At 47.3% G+C, this 20,120-nt stretch overlaps 1 protein-coding gene across 6 annotated transcripts in view; it reads left to right on the top strand.

The window, feature by feature from the left end:
* Nucleotides 1-20,120, top strand: part of PSD3 (pleckstrin and Sec7 domain containing 3) — a 110,217-nt gene that overhangs the window by 27,837 nt on the left and 62,260 nt on the right. For 3 of the 6 annotated variants that reach the window (XM_017822468.1, XM_017822470.1, XM_017822469.1), the window contains 4 exons: nt 1,516-2,584; nt 3,987-4,367; nt 17,091-17,297; nt 17,403-17,483. In XM_017822468.1, coding sequence (XP_017677957.1) covers nt 1,516-2,584; nt 3,987-4,367; nt 17,091-17,297; nt 17,403-17,483 — 1,738 coding nt within the window. Of the gene's footprint in view, nt 1-1,515; nt 2,585-3,986; nt 4,368-5,702; nt 5,777-7,301; nt 7,647-10,459; nt 10,576-17,090; nt 17,298-17,402; nt 17,484-20,120 lie in introns of those variants that run through there. The other 3 variants (XM_017822473.1, XM_017822472.1, XM_017822471.1) reach the window with 3 other exon arrangements.

Below are 20,120 nucleotides of genomic sequence, written 5' to 3'. Positions count from 1 at the left end.
TTGTCCTCAACAACCACCAAGTCATCTAGGTGAAACCTGACCCACTGAATTTTTATTATATAGTTATTAAATCAAAGACATGGAGATGAGATCTGGAGAACCTACTGGGGAAGAGATTTGGCCTGGCACAGTCCAAGTCTGTCACTTTGATCCTGCACCACGCACAGTGTGTGGTAATTACCCTGTGGCTAGATATACTGGATAGTGAGCTGGCAGGTGTGAGCTTCTGCTTGTCTTTACAAACCACTGGCACATAGGTAGCCACATTAATGCAGTGCTGAGCTTGCATTAAATTATCCTCTCTTTCACCTTGAATTCAGCCTATCATTAACCACAGCTACATGGCTTTTGCCTCAGCCTGTGGCCAGCCTGCCTGGAGTGGAGATGGTGATCAGTTTGCAGTACAGTACCTAGAGATGCAATTTGAGTGGAAGCAAAGCATCCAAATGCATGTTGGTGTCTGGTTTCAGAGCTGTCACCCTGAAGTTTTTCAGAGTAGGTGTTTGGGTCTGGCCACCGTGCTGTTTGATTTAAAGCACTTTTATACTCCAGGCCAGTTTTTTTTCCCAGATGGATGCAACAAATGCAGCAGTTTCTGGTTGGATTTTTTTTTGTTGGTTTGTTTTGTTTTGCTTTTTTTTCCAGGAGCTCAGTTTCTCCTTGGGCCATGACATAAGGTGGCCAAGTATCTGTTATTGTGCAATCCCTGAGGTCCTTCTGAGGACAGATGGTTCTCTGTTACCCACAACAATGGGAGCCACTGGGTGCTTGGCACTTTGAAAGTGGGACCATCCATTTTTGCTCCTGCTTTGTTTACATCAGTTGGAAAAGCAGCATGAGGAAGGGGGGGGTGGTAAGCTTTCTGTGCAGCAGTGTATTTGCTGCAACAGCAAATGGGAACTGCTTGGTGTGCATCCACCACTGCAAAATGACCTTCAGCTACCCCAGTTGTTAAAGGAAGTGCTGGCATAAAGTTGAATTGCTCATTAATTGCGTTGTAATTTAGCTAATTGGTTTTGTCAAGGCTGTGGAACGTTCGGAGTGTGGCTGATTATCTTCCCAGTGTTTCACCTTTAAGAGTGAAAATGACCTAAAACCTTCTTTTTTAAGTAAAACCATCATGTGTGGTGCATTCTTTGGATGGATGTCAGACTCTGAATATCTGCTTTCTTCAGCCTGTGCGCCTGGCCTGTGGCCTCAGACCGTTCCTGGGCCACAGGGACCCTTTCTGAAGTGTAGCAGACATTTCTAGCATTCCTTCCTCTGTAGTGCACACTCCCAAAGTAGGGCTGCCCAAAAACTCCTATGTAAAAAGACCAGCTCTGGATAACTGCAGTTGTGAGAGCGTTCAGAAGTGAATTAAACTGAACGGTATTTTCCCTGCTGGGCAGAATGTAGTTACTCTTCTAGGAGAGGCCTTGGAAGGGAGATCAGGCTTTTTTTACTTTATGCATGTGGAAGATAAATCCAGGGTCTCTTTTTTTTTTTTTTTTTCTTTTTTTTTTCTCTTTGCAGGTAGTGGCCGTGGAAGCAGCACTTTACTTCCTCATACCATCATCAATGAATTTCCAGAGTACGGCACCGTGGAGCCAAGCAGACAGGAGCCGACAGCTTCACCGACACGCCACGCAGAGCCTGTGACACACCGTCCAGAAAGACGGGACAGTCACCACCACGTCAGGCCCATTCCTCAGTGTGCAGCTCCTGCAGATAATTCGAGACCTGATGCTGGGGCAGCGCAGCTGCACGCCCCAGAAGAAGGTGTGCAACCTGCGGGTAACCTGCCAGAGATTATGAAAATCTCTCGACGGTTAGAAGCAGCAAAGGTGCAAGAGAGAGCAAATACTTCTCTTGATTCAGAGACGCAAATGGAAAAAAAGAGTGTTACTGGCAGCCAAAATGTGCAGGCAGCCAGAGAACCAGTTCCAGGAGGCCAAGAAAAACTCTCAGACGTGCCTCTTCCTTCTGAACGAACAGCTGAGGAAAAAAAGCATTTGGTCGTAGAGGAAGATCTGGCTGCAATATGGACTAGAGAAAAGCAGTCCGAGTCCTTGCAAGCCATTAGTAATAAGGCTGACGAGGTCCATGCAGTGCAGGAACAAAGCTGTCACAGACCATCTGTGGCTAACCGGGAAGCAGCCAGGAGAGTAGAGGGGTGGGCATGTTCTGAGGAGTTTTCGGGGTACAGTCAAGGTAAAATGCAAATGGGTGCTGAGAGGAGGCTCGCTAAAGAGGTAGCTGTGAGTAAACATGTAGAATTTCAAGGGGTGGAGATTTTATGGCTGCAGAAAGCTGAGGAGCAGAGAAGAAAGAAGCACTCGCTGGTGGACTCTCTGTCTGTGGAGAGAAAGGCATTCCCCAAAACATCCAGCCACCCTGCATCACCAATGGTCTCTCCAGGCCTGCTCTCCTCTCCAGACAGCGCATGGAGTGAGGTCCGTGAGGACCCAAGGCTGGGACCCACTGCATCTGGAGCCACTCCTCTAGTACCACCCAATGAAAGTGAGAAGGATGAAGTTACCATGAAGGACAGGAAGAACCGTGTGGAGGAGGAGGCGTCTGTGCTAGTGAGAGGCCAGGGCAGGTGAGACCGTGCTTGGAGGGGTGCAGGGGTCAGGTGGTATTAGCTCTTTAGCAGCTAATGAGAAACAACAAATGTTTGTCTGCTGCCTTCAGTGTGGTGTCTGTGGTAGTGATTCCTGTCTGGTGGTGGCTAGTGCATGAAGTTCGGACTGAATCCCCTACACAACACCTTGCTGAAGTTTGAAGTCCATCTCAGGTTTTGAAACATAAACACGTCTTGCTATTTGCACAGTGATGTCTGTGTGAGGAGGCATCTGTAGCAGGTGTAGTTGGGATCCAGACATGACATGTAATTAAATAAGGCAGCATGCAGGCCTGCCCATATGCGCCTGGCCAGATTTTCTGATTTCAGGCAGAGTTTGAGCAAGAACAGTGTGAGCACTTCGGAGAGGTTAGATAATAAAGACATTTTATCCAGGGCCTTGTAGATTATAAGAGAGTAAATGCTGTGATGTGCTTTCTATATCTATCTATCTATCTATCTATCTATCTATCTATCTATCTATCTATCTATGTTAATAGAATTTTTGCTATACATACTGCAAGGAGTGTGCTCTGCTTTTTATGAGACCATCCTGATTTGCTTGCTTTCTTTCCTGATGCACATCCTTGACAAAGTTGGTGTGCTCTGAGCAAACCGGGCCCGCTCTGACCTGTTGAGCTGTTTGCTGATGAGACAACAGGATCTCAGCAAGGGAGGCTCTCCTGACTCTGCACCATGGGATATGTGGAGTTTTGCTTTGGCTAGCACACGGGATTACTCAGGCTGGCAGCCCTAACCTCTGGCATGTGCTGTGAGGAGCCCCACTGTATTTGGTGTGGCAGAGAAGAAAACTCTTCTGCAGGAGGGTGCTGCACCTTCCCCTCTAAATCAGCAAGCAGGCTGAGTCTTCTCCCTTCAAATCTGGTTCTCCTGTCTCCATGTGTTTAATTGCACTTGCTTCCCTTTGCATTTTGGAGTGATTTCCTTCAGCTTTTTGCTGAAGACCCCAGTCCTAGGAGCTAGTAAACTATCCTTTGGGGCAGAGGCTCTGTCTGAGTACACATCACCAAGATGTGCAGCCTCTGGCATGGCACTGGTGTTAGGACATAGCTTATGTGTGAGTGCATTTTCTCCTTTGCACATAAGCAGCTGATTTCTCTGTTAGACAACATTAGGTTGTCCCTCAGCCCCCTCTTTTACCCAGAAGATTGTTTCTTTTTATGTCCCCAGAGAGGGACAATGGTGCCAATCATAAACAGAGGTGGTGCAAGGAGAAGCTAGCATTTTACCTGCAGTGCCCTCTCCTGCACAAAGCCGCGCTGACCTTTCTGTTCACAAAGGCGGAAAGTGCGAGAAGGTTCAACCAGAAGCCCAAACCTTGCCCCCAAGCTGAAACAAGCTGTTTCTGGTTAATTTTCAGGATGACGGAGGAGGGTGAAGCAGCCGCAGGAGGATATGAAGATTTCCTTGGGCAGAGGCACTCCGACGTCTCCACTGATCTGTACAGCTCACAGTTCGAAAACATCCTAGACAATGCATCTTTATACTACAGCGCAGAGTCGCTGGAGACGTTGTACTCGGAGCCCGACAGCTACTTCAGCTTTGAGATGCCACTCACTCCCATGATCCAGCAGCGCATGAAGGAGGGTGGACAGTTTTTAGATCGGACATCAGCCTTGGGGCAGCCAGATGTCCCTGACAAGGAGGTGAAGGGATGTGGTGAAGGCATCGCCAATGGCTTAAAGGATACAAGCAAAACACTCTTCAGAGGAGATGTCACAGAAGTCCCTCATCTGGAAAGGTAAAAGCAGTGGGTGAGCTTTTTGTGTGCCTGCTGATTTTTCCCCAGTCTCTGTTTACTTCAGTGTACTGATGCAGAGTGTAGTTTTTTCTCTTTCAATACTGCAAATTTTCTACAGAGAATAATTTCCAGTGTGACAGAGTGAGCTGCAGGAGAAAAGTGAGCCATCCAAACCTGCCATTCATTAGAAAAGTGGAAATTCATTATATGAAGGTTTAGTGGTGATTCTTGTGTTGATAAAAGTCTGCCTGGTATTGTCAAATCTCTGGATCCTGTCCCTGGAGGAGTTAGTTACTGGTTACAGATGAACCTTTTTCAGCTCCAATTCCTACCTGAAATTATCAGCGGCAGTTTTAGGAGCAGTAACACTCTATGCACATGGATGAGTTGTCCAAATGCAGTTTGTGATTTGGACGTTAAAGGTGTGGCTCTGGGCATAGCTTTTCCTATCTTGAGGTCGGTGGGAGTTTTGAGCATTACTTCAGCTGGGATGAGGTTTTGCTCCCACCACATTCACGGGACTAGAGATTGTTAGGTGTGGCTGTGATTTGTGCAGTAGTTACTTATTGAGAGAGGAGGCAGTGTTGCAAAAATGTTAATAATTTCCGTTTAGGTAAAGGGAGAGATAAGAAAACCTATTAAAAGAAAGAGTCACGTGAGAAGCAAAAAGTAGGCTGAAAATACTGTACAATTGTACGAACTCACTCTAAGCCAAGTTTCCTCGTGTGCTGTCAGAGAGGGTGGGGAGAGCGAAAGGCAGCCACTGACAAAGTGGGAGGTTGTGTCAAAAGCAATAATCTGCAGAGTGGTGAAGGTGCCACTCATCTGCAAAGGGATGAGGGACCTTGTGAGTAACAAAAATGCCTCTGGTCTCCATCTTCCAGGGACCGGATGTTATCTAAGAGTCCTTAGACTACTCCCTTAGATGAAACTAATTTGAGCTTTCCTGGGAGTCAGCAGTGGTAGATCTTTTATCTCTTTTATTACTTTTGTGCTAGCATGAAAGAAGTCCTTTGAGCAGAAGTAGTTTTGTTAACTTTATGGATTAAAGATTTGCTCTTAAACCAAAGGCGCAGAAGGACTTCGAAGTTTAAAATATTTTTGCATCAATCCTACAGTAAAAAAGGTGCTTAAATCTTGTGCATGCATGGTGACAATAGGCAATAAGTGACTGCTAATGTGCAATAACCTCTATGAAGCCAGAAACTGAGGTCAGTCTTGGCACTTGCAGCTCCTTACTTATACCAAAACCAGAGACATAAAATTGGGCAGTGGAGGACAAGTAGTGCATACAGACCCTGATTCTGTTACCCCATTGTTGCAGCATCTAACATCTAGAAGATATTTTCAAGTAAGACCCTCATTGGCTCATCAAGACAAAAGTTACCACAAAGACAAGGTGTACTTAGGTGAGTCTCATTAGGTGCCTGGCTAATGTTGATTTCACTAGGAATTAATTTTAGTTTAAATTTGCAGCCATAGTGATAAACCAACAGAGGGTTTTTAAATTCTTTTTTTTTTTCTCCTCCCCTTAATAAATAAAAAAAACAAAACCAAAAAACCCCAAAAACAAAGAAGAAAGAAGTGTCCCCAGCAGCGGGTTTGTTAGGAAGCTGCGCTGGTGTGGTCTGCAGGCTCTGTTAGGGACAAGGCTCGAGGGCTCACTTAAGGTAGGTGCCAATAGAGAAAGCAGCAGTATGGCCAGTCATGGATATGGCCAACAGAGTAATCCTCCCAGCAATAACCCGATAGCCAGCACGACCCCTCCCTGCCCGGTATTCTGAGTATCATGTTGCGTCGCGCCAGATGTGTATGTTGTGTTGTGCAGGTGACTGACAGGCCGCGTGTGCTATTTTGTTGGAACCAGCGAGGAATCACGGCGCTACAGTTCGTGAGTGAGAAGCGCTGCGTGCATGCTGGGGGGTGGCGCGGGTTTTATTCGCTGAGGCGTCAAGACGGTGTGTCGTGGCGATGCTCAGGCGAACCAGAAACAGCCTCTGGGAGCCGTGTCTGCTCAGGGAGTTTGCGGGCGCGGTTGTGTTGCCTGAAGCGATCCGAGACTCGTTTAAGTCCACGTGTGCGATACGTGTATGGCAGGCTCTGCGGCACCTCTGCCTCCCGCCGAAGTTCTCCTCTCCGGCGGTGCCGTGAGCCTGCGGCTGTGCCTCGGGGCTGCAGTTCCTCACGCGTAGCGCCTGCCTGGCGCTGCAGAGCAACGGGGGGCACCCACCGCAGTGGTCCAGCCCTCCCGGAGGAGGAGGAGGAGAAGGAGGAGGAGAAGCAGGAGGCAGGGGAGGCAAGCCCTCCGCCCCGCCGTGCCTGACCCTGCGCTCCCTGCGCGCTGCCGGCCGAGGGGTCCCCCAAGGGCTCCCCCCGAGCGCTCCCCGGTTCCCCCCGCTCTCAGCCCCGGCTCCGGAGGGCGGTGCCGGCAGGAGAGCGGCGGGAGGAGCCCCTCCCATAGGGGTGGGGGCAGCTGTGGGGTCTCTGCATGTGGATACTGGCAAGTGCAAAGCGAAGGGGGGGGGAATTGTGTTGAGATGCGTGGTAAGGGGTGGAGGGATTTCGGAGCAAAGCAAGGCAACGTGGCAGTGCGGGACGGGCAAGGAGCATAAGCCCCATCTTTTTTCCAGAAACGGCGCTGCCAACCCGGGCGAGCAAAAACCGAAACCAAAACGTCAGCAGTGCCCTGTGCCGTGGTGTTTCGGTGACATGAAAAGTGTGTGGGGAGGGAGCTTCCCAGTGCCAGCGCTGGTTTATGGGGGAACAGTGTGAAACACGTGCAGCTCTTTCCCGGCCCAGTGCCGAAGGGGACGGCGGATGTGAGAGCAAAGAGCTGGTGCTTTTACACCTGGAAAACTGAAAGCCGTGTGCCATTTAGGAGAGCCTGGTCTCCCCGTGGCCATGTCCTCCTCATAGCAGGTAGCTGAGCACCACGGCCCCTTTTGCACCTGTCCGGAGGGATCCGGTGCGGTGCTGACACGCGGACCCTGGGCGGAGTGAGGTTTTGATGCGTTAAGGGCAAGGAAACCTGGTCTTGTAATGAATAAGCGGGAGGGTAACATCCTTCTCGGCTCTTAGGAAATCGCAGGCTTTGGGAGGGGTCAGCTCTGGTATGTGAAGGCCGGTCACATGCCTTCAGAACTGAAAAAAAAAAAAAAAAAAGGAGGAAAAAAAGATATTAGACGCTTGCGGGCTGCAAGTTCCTATGGCTCCTGGGTGTCTGGAGGTTTCATCCCTGCTGTCCTCCTCCCTGTCAGCTGCTGGCCGTGGTTAAACGCAGTAAGTCCTGGCGAGAGCTGTACGAGGGACCTGCCGGCTCTGGCAGGCACTCGCTGCGCTTCCTTAGGGCAAGGGGATGTCAGCTGGCCCCCACGTCTTCCTGAATGGCAAGATGGCTTGCTTTTGCAAGTAGTTCTTTCCTAGCACAGCTTAGGTGCCCTTTCTGCCTGGTCAGTGGAGGAGAGATGGTTGGGGGAGAAAGATGTGCAGCTTGCCTTCCTTTGGGAGTAGTCCCAGCTCTTTGTGTCTTTGGGAGGGGCTTAATCTCTTTCCTAGGTAGGCAGTGATCAGTCCTCTGGGGGAAAAGCCCCAAATCTCTGCAGTTTGAAGTAGTCTTAAATTTCTACAGGAGGAGGTGGGAGGACTGGGGGAGGAGGGGTAGTGTGTGAGGTTTCAGGGCTAAGGGTCAGCCTTCCTGTGTGTCAGGGCACCACGGGATCCTCGTGAAGTGTGCTGACCCACAGGTTGCCAGTGTAATGAAGCTTTGTAGCGGCAATAAGGACATTGCATTTGGGCTGTGCTTGGTGCCCTTGTCTCTGTGTTGCCCTTGCAGAGGCATGCAGTCCCCACTGTTGCACCCATGCCCTAGGTGCTGCACGCCTCCCTTCTCAAGCCAGAGGGCTGTGTTAAGACAGAGCAAGGCTCAGCCATCCTATATGGGAGCTTGTTCTTACTCTCAGAGGCAATAAGGAAAACTTTGTAAGGTGCTACACAGACACTGAGCCCGAGTTTGCATTGCCTGGACAAGGTGTAACCATTTACACCAAGTCAGAGTGGGATGAAAGGGATGTATTTCCAAAGTGTAAAATATACCAGAGAGAAAAGTGAGTTATCTTTTCTATGTATAGAGCATCAGTGTGACTAGAAGTGAAGTATGAAATTCTCTCTATGATGATCTCCATCCTTGTACTTTCAGACTTTAAAGACAGAATTTCTTCTAGTTGTTCCTTTTACTTCACTCTTTAGAGCAGGCTCTCCTGTTATATGATCGAGTCAGAATAAGAAATTAAAAGTAAAAAAAAAAAAAGAACACCAAACCAAAAAATTTTAAGGCGTTTCTTTTCCTGAGTTGGGAAGGTGTGGTCTCTTTTGGTAGGACATTGCCCAAGATTTTTCTGAATCCAGAGAGAAGATAAAAAAAATCTGTACTGCAGCTCCTAATCCTCAAAAATGCTAAATATTTTCCACCTGCCATCATCTTCAAAGAACTGCTGGTGCTCAGCAAATTCTGCAAGTCCTGTTATTTTTTTCCCCTAGATTTGCAAACACAAATTTAGTCACATATATATTCAAGAGGGGAAGAAAACAAACTCCCTAAAGCAATCTGGTGATTCTCAGAATAAAAGCACAAGAACATAGACTGCAATTCCCAAGGGTGCCAGGTTACTTTTAATTGTTGGGGCCTCTTATAGGAGTTCCTGTGATGGTTTTATTTCTTCTGCATATGGATAATTTCCAGCAGTTTCTTAGTTGGCACTCTGCCCATTCCTTCTTTGAGACAATAAACTTTGTTGACAAATAAACCCAGTTTTGATTCCTTTCTCCAGGTTGATTCTTTAAGTTTCCTCCCCGTTTATCAGTATCCTGCATGCCATTTATAATTCTGATTTTCGGTTTGTACACTGGTATTTTTGTCCAAGGTAGCTTGTATTTGATTTTTCAGTGTAGATATGAGACTCAATACGTAGATATCCAACATGTAATCTTCATACATTCATTTTGTTGATCTGTTCAACAGCAGTCTGGTAGAGCTTTTTTCCCCTTTGAAGATTCACCTTGTGACCTGGTTGAATTTTTTCACTCCGTATGAAATCTGCTGAGATCCCTGTGTTCCTGAGTGGGTGGTTTTCAAACATGCCTCAGCTCATGACAAACTTTGAGACCTAGGAGACATAGGGCTTTCAGAAGGTAGTATTTCATATTTGCTGCCAACCATATGCCCAGGATGTAGAAACTTATTCAGAGGAATGCCGTTGGTTGTTGTCCTAGAAGACCGAATGCATCAGATTCGTCTGCAGCTAGTGAGCAAGCAGACAAGTGCTGGAGCCCATTTGCTGGCACATCTGTCAGTTCCTGAGCCACTACTAAGCACCATGTGCTGGCATGGATATGTTGGATCCAGGTACAGATGAACTGGCACAGTCCACAGGGGCAAATTTCTGACACCACTGGCATTTTGACAGCTGAGGATTTGCCCCACTATTGCACAGCACAGTAACTTCAAAAATGTTAAGCCACACTGTTCACTTTGCTACTCCCTGCAGGAAGGTGGCATCACTTTATCAAGGTTCTGGAGAGACAATGTACAGAGTTTGCCTTTGCTCTGTCTGGTGAGATGCTTGCAATGCCAGTGTAGTGAGAGTTTGTAAAGCTGCTTCTAGTTCCTAAATAAACTGTTGTTTTAGAGAAAAAAAAGACTGCTGACTTTTTGCCTCTTCAGTTCCCAGCCTCCTCTGAAAATAAAACAAACAAAACAAAAATCCAGGAGCTGACAGAGACAGAAAAGAGAAAGAAAAAAAAAAAAAGTGAAGCAGCTGATCAGTTCTCTACACAAAGCGCTTCAGTATAGAGCTTTCAGCAGCTCAGCTTCTAAGCTGGCATCTGTTGGCATATCTCCATTAAAGTCAAAGCCATTTAGGTCAGGAAGCCTTGATTCACCAAAACCGAGGCGTCTCTGCCAGCTCTGAGCCGGTCCCGAAGCGCAGCAGTGTCTCATCCATTAGCCACGACTGGCTGCTAGTCAAGCCCCCCCTCCATGTTATTGCTGGTTAAGTCTCTTCTTCCTCCGTCTGTCTGTTGGGATAGAGAGAGACAGAGCCTGGCAGCTGGCAGGGAGGCGTACAGGCATGTATAGCTTCGGATGTGATGCTGGAGCAGCGGTGGAGAAGAACAGGGCACACAGCGTGCAGACTCCTTGCTAGCACAGCTGGTGAGCTGTGGGTTGTTTGGGGTTGTTTTATCTTTACTGGGGAACTCTTGTCTTTTGTTGTTATTCACTACTCTTTTGGAGGACAGGTGGTTCATTTTGCTGCGTGGTTTCAGTGTAAAGCTCCTGTGTGATACTGGTGCCAGTGCTGAAGTGCTCCCTCTGCACATCTTTACACCAGAAGGTGTACACACCTGTATTTTTATGCATCTGTTTGGCTCCTAGCTGGGGAGGACCAGCTGCCCCATTAATATGCACTCCCTAGGCCAGTCTCCAAACAGTTAAACTGAGCCCAACGAGGGGGGAAATACTCTGTGGCTTCCCAGTTTTGCTCCTGTCCTGTAAGACTCTGCAGGAGCCTCGTGGGGAAAGGTCATGCTGGTGCTGAGCACAGGGATGGCTCTTGACACCTGGAGCTGGTGGGCTCAGAGGGGAGAGCCTGAGGGTTACTGATACACTGAGACTGAGTGTTTTCTGAGCAAGCTCATGGGTTTGCAGTGCATTTTTTGGATCTCTTTTTTGTTTATATTTGGGGGCACGTGGGTCAGATCCTGATCATGGGACCATCCTGCTGCATTCAGGAGACCAGTCTACGTGTCTCTGTATCTGTCAGAAACATCCATTGCAGGGGGAGCCCTTGGATACCCTCTGTGGCAAGGGTCAGGTTTTCACTTTCTAGGCATGGTGGCATTAATGGGGTGAGAGTCCCTTTATGACCGCTAACCCTTGCCACAGCGATGTAAGGAGCCTGAGGTCAAAAGGGAATCAAACCTAAAGTATTTTTAGCAAGACATTTGTACTTCAGGCAACGGGCCAGCGTGTGTGTGTAATAAAGGACATGCTGTCTCTCAGAAGGAGTGCAATCCTGTCCCTGCATATGGCAGGACTTCTTGTCCTCATGCTGTGATCCTGTAATGACGACGACTGCGTTTGGTTGTATGCAAGCCTACGAGAAATGGCATTTTCTGAATGCTCTAGCTCTTACCTCCCTTTTTTTGTGATCGGCTGGAATTCTTTTAATCAAAGAAAAAGGCCGATGATTACAGGAAGCAAGAGGTTATTTTTAAGCAGCAGTGTGTGCATTTCGGCCCCTGAAATTGACTTTGCATATGTATTTTATTGATAACCGTTAGGAGATTACAGGGCTTGTTACTTTTAACTTTGCTCCTCTCTGTGTGATGTGACAAAGCTGAGGTACTTTTTAAAGGATGCTTGGTGGTTGCTCTGGCTTGTGGAAGCAGTCCTCTCTTCGTGTGTCCTGGCTGATGCTGTGCTTGTGAGACCCCCACTGAACTGAGTTGCAGCAAAGTGCAGCTGTGTCAATCCTCAAAGAGGAATCTACTTCAAAGCGTGTCTTTGAAGAGAATCCATACGTAGGACTTCAAAGCTGATTAAACCATTTGGAGTAAAATAGCACACTGAGTCATCTGCTAGGAAGGGGCATTATTTGTATTTTTATTATTTTTCTCCCCTTCCTACAGTTGTTTCTTGAAAGAGCCCTGGAGCTGAAGATAACTGGCAAGGTAGATCATTGCTCCAAGTGCTTTTGTGCTCACTCTCTCCTGACCCCAAAGAAGCTGGTTTGGAGCTGCAGTAAAGCTGCAGCAGAGCCGTTCCCAGCCCATTTGTGTGGTCGGGTCATTTGTAGCAGGAACTGACTCATCACATCCCATCCCACTGCTGATGGGATTTCTTCGCTTTCTCCAGTGGGGCTACTCCTTTCAGAGCCTGGCTGTTCAAGCACAGCTTTTCAGCTCCCTTGAAACAAAATTCAGCCTGTGCTACTGCTTATTTCTTATTGGCTCTGAAATGTGGAAGGTTGTCACTGGCTGAACATCCACATCTGCTTTTTCGATGTCCCTGCCACACTTCGAGGTGAGAACTGCTTCTAGAGGGGCTGGTGAATTAGAAATAGAGCCAGTGTTGATGGTGATGGTTCAGGGACTGCCTTCCTGTTTCAGAACTAGGAGGAGAAGGCTAGAAGCAAAGGCATTTAAAACAACAGGACCAGCACTGTGCTGCAGAGGGTGATTATCAGCTCCAGTGTGGCTCCTCAGTGGATGCTGTACCCCTGCCGAAAACATTAGTTCTGGCCCTACTTTCAGTGTGCCAGAATGCCTCCCCACCCTTCCTTACTTTTAATCATTACTGTATTTGCCTGACACAGGCCTGCCTTGGAGAGGAGCTGATGTTAAAGGTGTGAACATTTATTTGAGAGAGAAAGTTGGTTTTCCTCCTGTTTCCTCCTCCTTTCTTTCCAAAAAGATTGTGAAAGCCCCAGGCTTGTCTTGTCCAGGCTCCGTGTACAATCCGTGCACCCAGTGTCCTCCCTCCAGAAGTGCATTCCAGATGAATTGGTGTTCCTTGGGGAAGGAACATGTGCACCCAGAGGAGTCCATGTGCCACACAGCATATGCTGTGCAGCAGTCTGGTGAAAATGGCAGGCGGTGGCATGCTGGGATCACTGATGTGGCTGAGAGGAGGACAGCACTTAGGCTGAGTTGTCACACCCTGCCACTCGGATGTGGCATCACCTCTGAACATCACCTCCTTGTTAGCAGCTGGACCAGTCGGTCCATGGTGGATCGGAGCTCTTGCTCCCATGAAGCAAAACGCTGATGTGCTTTTCTTCCTTGGGACGAAACAGAGTTTTTTTTCTCCATGGATTTGCTAAAAAATGAAGAGCATCTCAAGGTTTTTAAGGCATCTGAAACAGCACATGCTGAGACCGAGGTTTCCACTTGCAGCCTAGTTGCTGGCCCTGCTCTGTTTTTTGCTGGAAGTTGCAGCCATTCCTCAACTATACATTGCTGTGTAGAGTTTCAGTTTTGGTGAAACCTGGGATGGGAGGCAGGGGGGAGTAAGTGAATCTAGAATATTCTAGAACAGATCAGGTGTGCTAAAGTGCCGTACATGGCAAGATTGAGATATGCTGACATTGGGAGCTAAATCACTGTAGAACTATCAATAATGGAATAAATGAAGAAAACAGTATAAAATGTTTCAGGCTCTGCTTAACTGTTATGGGAAAGCTTTATGGAGCTTACAGTGTGCCCGTGTCTCATCCAGGAGTGTGGAGTGGTGACTGCTGTTGTTAGAAAGCATTGAATTTACCACAGCAGCTGTTTATTGAATTGCTGTGATTTCTGCTGGATATGGTGGTCACATCCTCTGTGCGTTCCCTGCAAACACACAGGTGCTTTGACAGAAGGAGCAAGGATGCAGCAAGAGTGTATTGCTGGGGACGGAAATATGAAGGTCTAAGGACCTGGTTTCTGGCCACAGCTGATGTGCTATGAGACCGGAGAGGTATGGGGATTTTTGTAGCCTGCTTTCCGTTTGCTGATAGCAGAGATTAATATAAGTATCCCTGGATAAAAATCAGGAGCCATTGCTGTACAGGCAATTACTAGTAATATCACTACAGTCGCTTTTGGCCTTGAGTCTAGGATTAGGTGGAATGTAATCTGTTACATTTTTCAGGCTGCTTTTGTTGGAGTTTTCTCATTATTATATGATGAAGAGTAAAGCTGCATGAAAAATCCGTGTACAGTCTTGCTCTGCATCACAAAGCCCTTTCTTGGCTCTGTTTTGATGGTAATGCTGCTGTGGATTCTTTATGTGTAGAAACTGTAGACTGCAGAAGAGAGACCTGTATGTAGGCTTGGTTGCTCCTAGCTCTTGATTAGAGTTCATTATATAAGCACCTTACAGGGGGAGGGAAGTATTGCTGAGTTCAACAACTGGGTAAACTGAGGCACAGATGGAAAATGGTGCACCTTGAGAGTCTTGAAAATAAGAAGAGAGGTCAGCCTTTCGCCTGAGTAACATCCTTTGGACCCCATTAAAACGTCTCTTCCTGAAGACAGCCTACATAGTCATGCACAGGGCATCTGCATTTCCTAATCCCTCAGTGGTGTGAGCGCTGAGGCTTCTCACCACCTAAAACACTTGAGAACTGAAGTCTCACTTTAATGTTAAGAATCTGTCATTTCCCCTGAACGAGAGGCTTATGTTACAGTCAACATATATGGATGATGTGACAGCCTTTTTGTACTTACTAAGTAATAAGCTAATCAACTGTCAGATTAACTGTTGGAATAACTGAAGGACGCATCCCTTATTCTTTGATACGTGTACGGGGACCACCAGTCGGGATGAAGTTTTAAATAAGGGAGGTTGGAAGATAAGGTTTCTTGTGAAGCCCTGTTGGCTAGTTTTTGGTGAGCAGGGTAAAAAGCGCACTCTCCTCCTTGCAGGGTGTTCCTCCTTCTCTCCCAGCCACTGCTCTGAGAGGCAGAACAGAAGCTGGGAGCTGCCGTACTGTTTATTTCACTAAGTGCCAGATGCTGGCACTTCCGTTCTTTCTAAACTTGTGGTGGTTTGTGGTAACGTTGACTCTCGTTAGTGCACTGGTTCCTAGCAGGGTGCAGATGTTTCTTGTCAGCTTTGGCCATCTTTCAGGGCTATAAATACTGCCTTTAATAAAGAGCAGTGGTGAAAGAGGACTGTGATTTATGAGCGAGGCTCTGTGAGTTGGCATGGCTTTTGAAGCGGCATTTGTACGTGAAAGGCTGTTGTAGATGGCGTTAGCTCACCTGGTTATCCCTTGCTTTTGTGAATTGTTAGAGCTGGGAATTTGGAACCAGTTGTGCCTGATTTCAGTGGACAAGGCCTTGACTGGGGCATGTGTCAGAGGACTCTGGAATTTGCTTTCTTCACAGGTTTGGTGCAGACCAAATTTAGAGAATTTCAGACATTGGCTGGTGATTTTGGAAAGGGCTGAGGAGTCATTTTCCACAACCACAGTGTCGGGAGGGGCTTTTTTTCTTTCTAGGATAGCCGATGGTCAGTGATGTTAATGCTGTTGGAATTGTATTTACAGTATTAATTCCCTGCTCAGAGCACTGAGACTGACCCCCTTTCGTTAAAGCACCTTTTTATTTACACTAAAGCAAATGCAAAATTAAATCCCCAGTACTTGCAAAACAAGCTAGATTTCTGTTTTCCCTGATACTTGATAAAAAAAGTTTTACCCACAGTGTGGATGTGTGATATTTATAATGTTCTAGCAGCACTGGAAGGATGGAAACAGATAAAATGTTCCTTTCCGTAGGAGCACTGCATACCTCCTTCTCTTAAACCATGGATGGGAAGAAAGGTAGGACACAGGTCGATGATTAGTGTGGAAGGAGGCATGCAGAATGCCAAATATTTTTATTTTAAGCTCACTTTATATGAAAATCTCATCTTTAAAGGGTTAATAAGTGGCTAGCAGATATTTGAGTAAATGGCTATATAATCGTTACTGGAGCACAGCGATAGTTGTTTTAACCATGGCTTGTTAACTCTGAAGATTACAGTGGTGTATGAAGCTGTGGTATGTTGTTTAAAGTGCTATGTATTTAAAGTCATCTTTAACTCATTCCACTCATATCTGCCCTGTGCATGACCCCTGCTGATCATTCATTAGCCCTGTGTAAATGGGGTTTTAGTAGAAAGAATTTCCATGTAGTATTTTTAAAAAATAAAAATGCTGTCCAGTGCACACACACAGTGCTGAGATTTTTGCAAGAACTTTCATGCCAGTGTCAGAGAGAAGTTTTTCTAAAGTTAAAAGCCTGCCTGTATGCAGGGATGTGTATGTGGGGGTGTGCTTTTTGGTGTGGCGGGCTCTTGCCTCTTTGATGGGAGAAGGAAAGCTCACCAGAGCTTTCCTGCTATAGTAGTGGTGGGAGGAATCTATAAATGCATGATTTATCTAAAGTGCCCTGGGATTACCATGCTGAACATCCTGGCTTTGAGCAGCTGATGAGGGAAATAATTGCCACCAGGAGGGAGCAGGAGGAAAACAGGGAGTTCTCCGGGTGCTGGCGTGGATGGCTTGTGCCTCTCATTCCCCAAACTGGGTTCCTTCCTCCTAGTCCTGCTTTTTCTAGCAGTCCCTCCCCATGGGATGTCCGCTGCTCATGGGCAACACAGAAGGCACTGAGAATTCTGGTGATGTCATTTTAGACTGGGGGAATTGTATTGTTTCCAGGCAACTGGAGAAGAATGAGGAAGGGACTTGTGCTGACTCAGCTCGGAGTAACTGAACACCCTGGCTTAATCAATGCATTTCTCCTGTAAATTGGCTAATGGCCGATTTTTACTTGGGCCTCTTCAAACCAAACAAGCAGTTGGGTTAAAAAATACTAGTGCAAGAAGCAAATGAAGAACCAGTGTTCTCAGGTGCAGTTGTAGACTGATAATAGCAAACAGCTCTCTCTGAAGTTAGCACAAGTGGTAGACGCTTACCACAGTCAGAAAGCCAGTTCTTGTCTCTCTGTGTTTAACACTCTTAACTTCTGGTGGCTGCTGAATAAATGTCCCTGTTCTACACTGCTCCTTCAATTAAGTGCAATTTACTACACTGTGTAATCTTCCCTCTGTACTGTTAATTGCCTGCTATCCTAAGAGGAAACTGGAATGTTATCTTACCTTATTTTTCTGTTTTCCGTGTTCTTTTCATCTCACAGCGATGCTGAGCTGCAGAATGTGGTGTTAGACTCCAGTGCTGCCATGGGGAGCAATGAACTTCAGGAGAAAGATGCCACTGGAGCCCTTGGCCACGATCTCAGCAATGGCAGCAGCAGCAATTTGGAAGCAGCCAGGCGCCTGGCTAAGCGCCTCTACCATCTGGACAGATTCAAACGCTCTGATGTGGCAAAGCATTTGGGTAAAAAGTATGTGCTGATATGAGGCCTTTGGCCACGTTACTCTCTCTGCCGGTTCTAGAAGGGTTTCACTCTCTAATGATAACCTTTATTTATTCCTTTGCTTTTTTGTAGCAATGAATTCAGCAAGCTTGTGGCCGAAGAGTACCTTAAGTTCTTTGACTTCACAGGCATGACGCTGGACTGCTCGCTCAGGTACAAGCCCGTTTGCAGACTTTATGTTCTTGTTTTAGCAACAGTGCTGTTGGCACCGTTGTCCTGATTGGAGTGGTTGTCCTGTGGGGACTTGAGAGAGTGCAGAGAGGGATGTGATGCATTTTTGGGACAGAGCTTTTCTCTTCAGTTTGTCTTGGTGTGCTGCCATACTCGGGTGCTACTGAAATGGCGTCATTTCCTGGAGAGGGAAGTCTTTGGGTGGACCTGCTGAGAGATGGTCCTTGATCAGAAGAGATGGAAAAAAGTGACCAGTCACACAGTAAGCAGGGGAGTTCTGGTCTGCCACGTACTGCTGGAGAATTAGGGTGTTGCTCACAGCTGATCTGTACAGACTTTCTGGCTGATGCATTTTGGAGCTTGCTCTGCCTGGCTTCAGTGTACTAAATTTAGGCAGGGTTTGATGTGGCTCAGCAGCCCCCCTCTCTATGTCTCCCTGAGGCAGAACAGCAAAAGCTTCCACGTGGAAAATGCTGTTGAGAGTTTGGTAGCTGCCAGCATGAGTGTTTGAAAACCCAGCCCTTCAATTTTCCTTCCTTTTTATGCTGGAATCAAGCCTCAACAATGTTTGTTTTCAGTACTTTTTTTCTCAGAAGGCAAAACATCAATTTTGTGTAGCAGTGGCCTGTTAGCACAGTTGCTGTGTCCCGGTGTTTAAAGGGATTTAAAATGAGTTTAAATCGTCTGGCTGAGGTTACTTAAATGGGATATTGCTTTTTTCTATTGATAACAAATCTAGGAGCTGTGCATGCACTTCTCAGTCCCTTTGCAAGTGCATTTCCAGGGGTTACTGGTGCCATGAGAGCGTGGCAGACCCCATGAGCAAGGAAACCCCAGAGTCCTGCCTGCTGAAGGCAGTGGAAATGAAACATGCCTGCATAATCATGAACTGCCTGCTCCCAAGGCAGGCAGAGCAGAGCCAGGCTGGAGCACCCGCGCAGCACAGGGTGCTTGCTGCTGCAGCAGTGGGAGGTCTGCTGCTCCTTCCAGGTTTTAGCAGCCCTGAAGCATGATGCTAAATATACCCTCCTTCTAAATTGTGAAACCCAACACCTAATTGCTTTGTGGCCCGTATTTAGGAGGTTTCTGCTCCCAGTAGGTCTCCTGTTAATATTAATAGTCATGACCTTCTCTAAAATATGCCCAGGCTCGTGTGGGACTTAAACAAGCCAGGGTTTTTCTAAGGTTTCAGGAGTAGCTGCAGCAGTTGCCAGCTACTGTTGCCCTGAGCGTGCAGCAGCAGCCAGGGACAGGGCATCTCCCAAAGCCTGGGGAAATAGAGGTGTGCTGCCTTGCACTTTGCAGAGAGTGAAAGGTAACAGCCCTGTTGCTGCTGGCTCACTGACAAGCTGTGGTTTGCTGAGCATTTTGGAGCCCTTGGCAGCCACCCAGACCCATTCTACCCCCAGGCTATGGGAGGCTGTTGTGCAGCCTCAGTGACAAGTCTGAGACTTGGGAAGGGTTGTTCCTTCATTGTCGTGCTCTGCTTCCACACTCTGGACCCACATTGCCCAGGCGTCTCCAGTGTGCACCTCTGTCATCCTCTGCAGGAGGGGAGGAGGTGGAGAGACTGCTCCAGCCCCTCTCAGAGTTCGTTTTGGAGTCCAAGCCTGGACATGGGGAGAGCAGACTTCAGGCTACTCAGGCAACTAGTTAGTAAGGTCCCCTGGGAAAATGCTTTTGCAAGTGCTGGGGTCCATCAGGGCTGGTCACTTTTTAAGCACCACGTCCTATGGGCACAGGAGAAGGCAAATCCAAAATGTCTGAAGTCAAGCAGATGAAGCAGAAGGTCGCCTTGGATGACCAGGGATCTTCTGGAGCTAAGGCAAAAAAAAGAAGGTGTATGCCCAGTGAAAGCAAGGTCAGGTGACATAGGGGGAATACTGAGATGCTGCTTGCCACTGTAGGGAGAAAATTCGTGAGGACAAAGCTCAGTTGGAGTTGAAGGTGGCCAGTACTGTGGAGGACAATCAAAAGAGTTTTTTAAAATAAACCAGTAGAAAAAGGCAGTGCAGAAATCTCGTTGGCCTGTTACAGGATGAAGATGGTCATCTCAGAAAGAGGGACATAGACAAGGCAGAGATGTTTAATGCTTTCTTTGCCTCTGTCTTCAACACCAGTTATAGGCTCAGTGGGTCACAGTGCTCTGAGCTGGAGGACCATGGCTGTGAGAATGCTAAATTCCCAGTTGACCCTGAAGTTATGTGGGATCTGCTGCTCCAGCTGGATCCCTGTAAGTCTATGGTGCCTGGTGGGATTTATCCAAAAATACTCAAAGAGCTAGCTGATGTCATCATGAGGCCTCCCTCGATGATTTTTGAATGGTCTTGGGAATCTGGGGAGGTCCCAGTTGACTGTAAGCTGGACAATGTTCAAGAAGGGCAAGAAGGATGACCCTGGAAACCACAGGCCTGTCAGTCTCACTTCAGTGACTGGTAAACCCTTCCTGGGTACTGCAGAAATTAAGCCTGTCCTAGATGGAACCAGGACATTATCCACTCCTTATTCTATACTATCTATGTCATGCCCAGGTCCTAAACCTTCCAAATATGTATATATAAACATGAGCACAGGTATCATTACCCTAGTCAATGACTGTCACTCCAAAATGTCTGTTGA

Source organism: Lepidothrix coronata, unplaced genomic scaffold (assembly GCF_001604755.1).
Source record: "Lepidothrix coronata isolate B3197 unplaced genomic scaffold, Lepidothrix_coronata-1.0 Scaffold98, whole genome shotgun sequence".
Lineage (NCBI taxonomy): Eukaryota > Metazoa > Chordata > Aves > Passeriformes > Pipridae > Lepidothrix > Lepidothrix coronata.
Note: the sequence above shows the minus strand (reverse complement) of the source record. Positions and strands in the feature narration are given on the sequence as shown.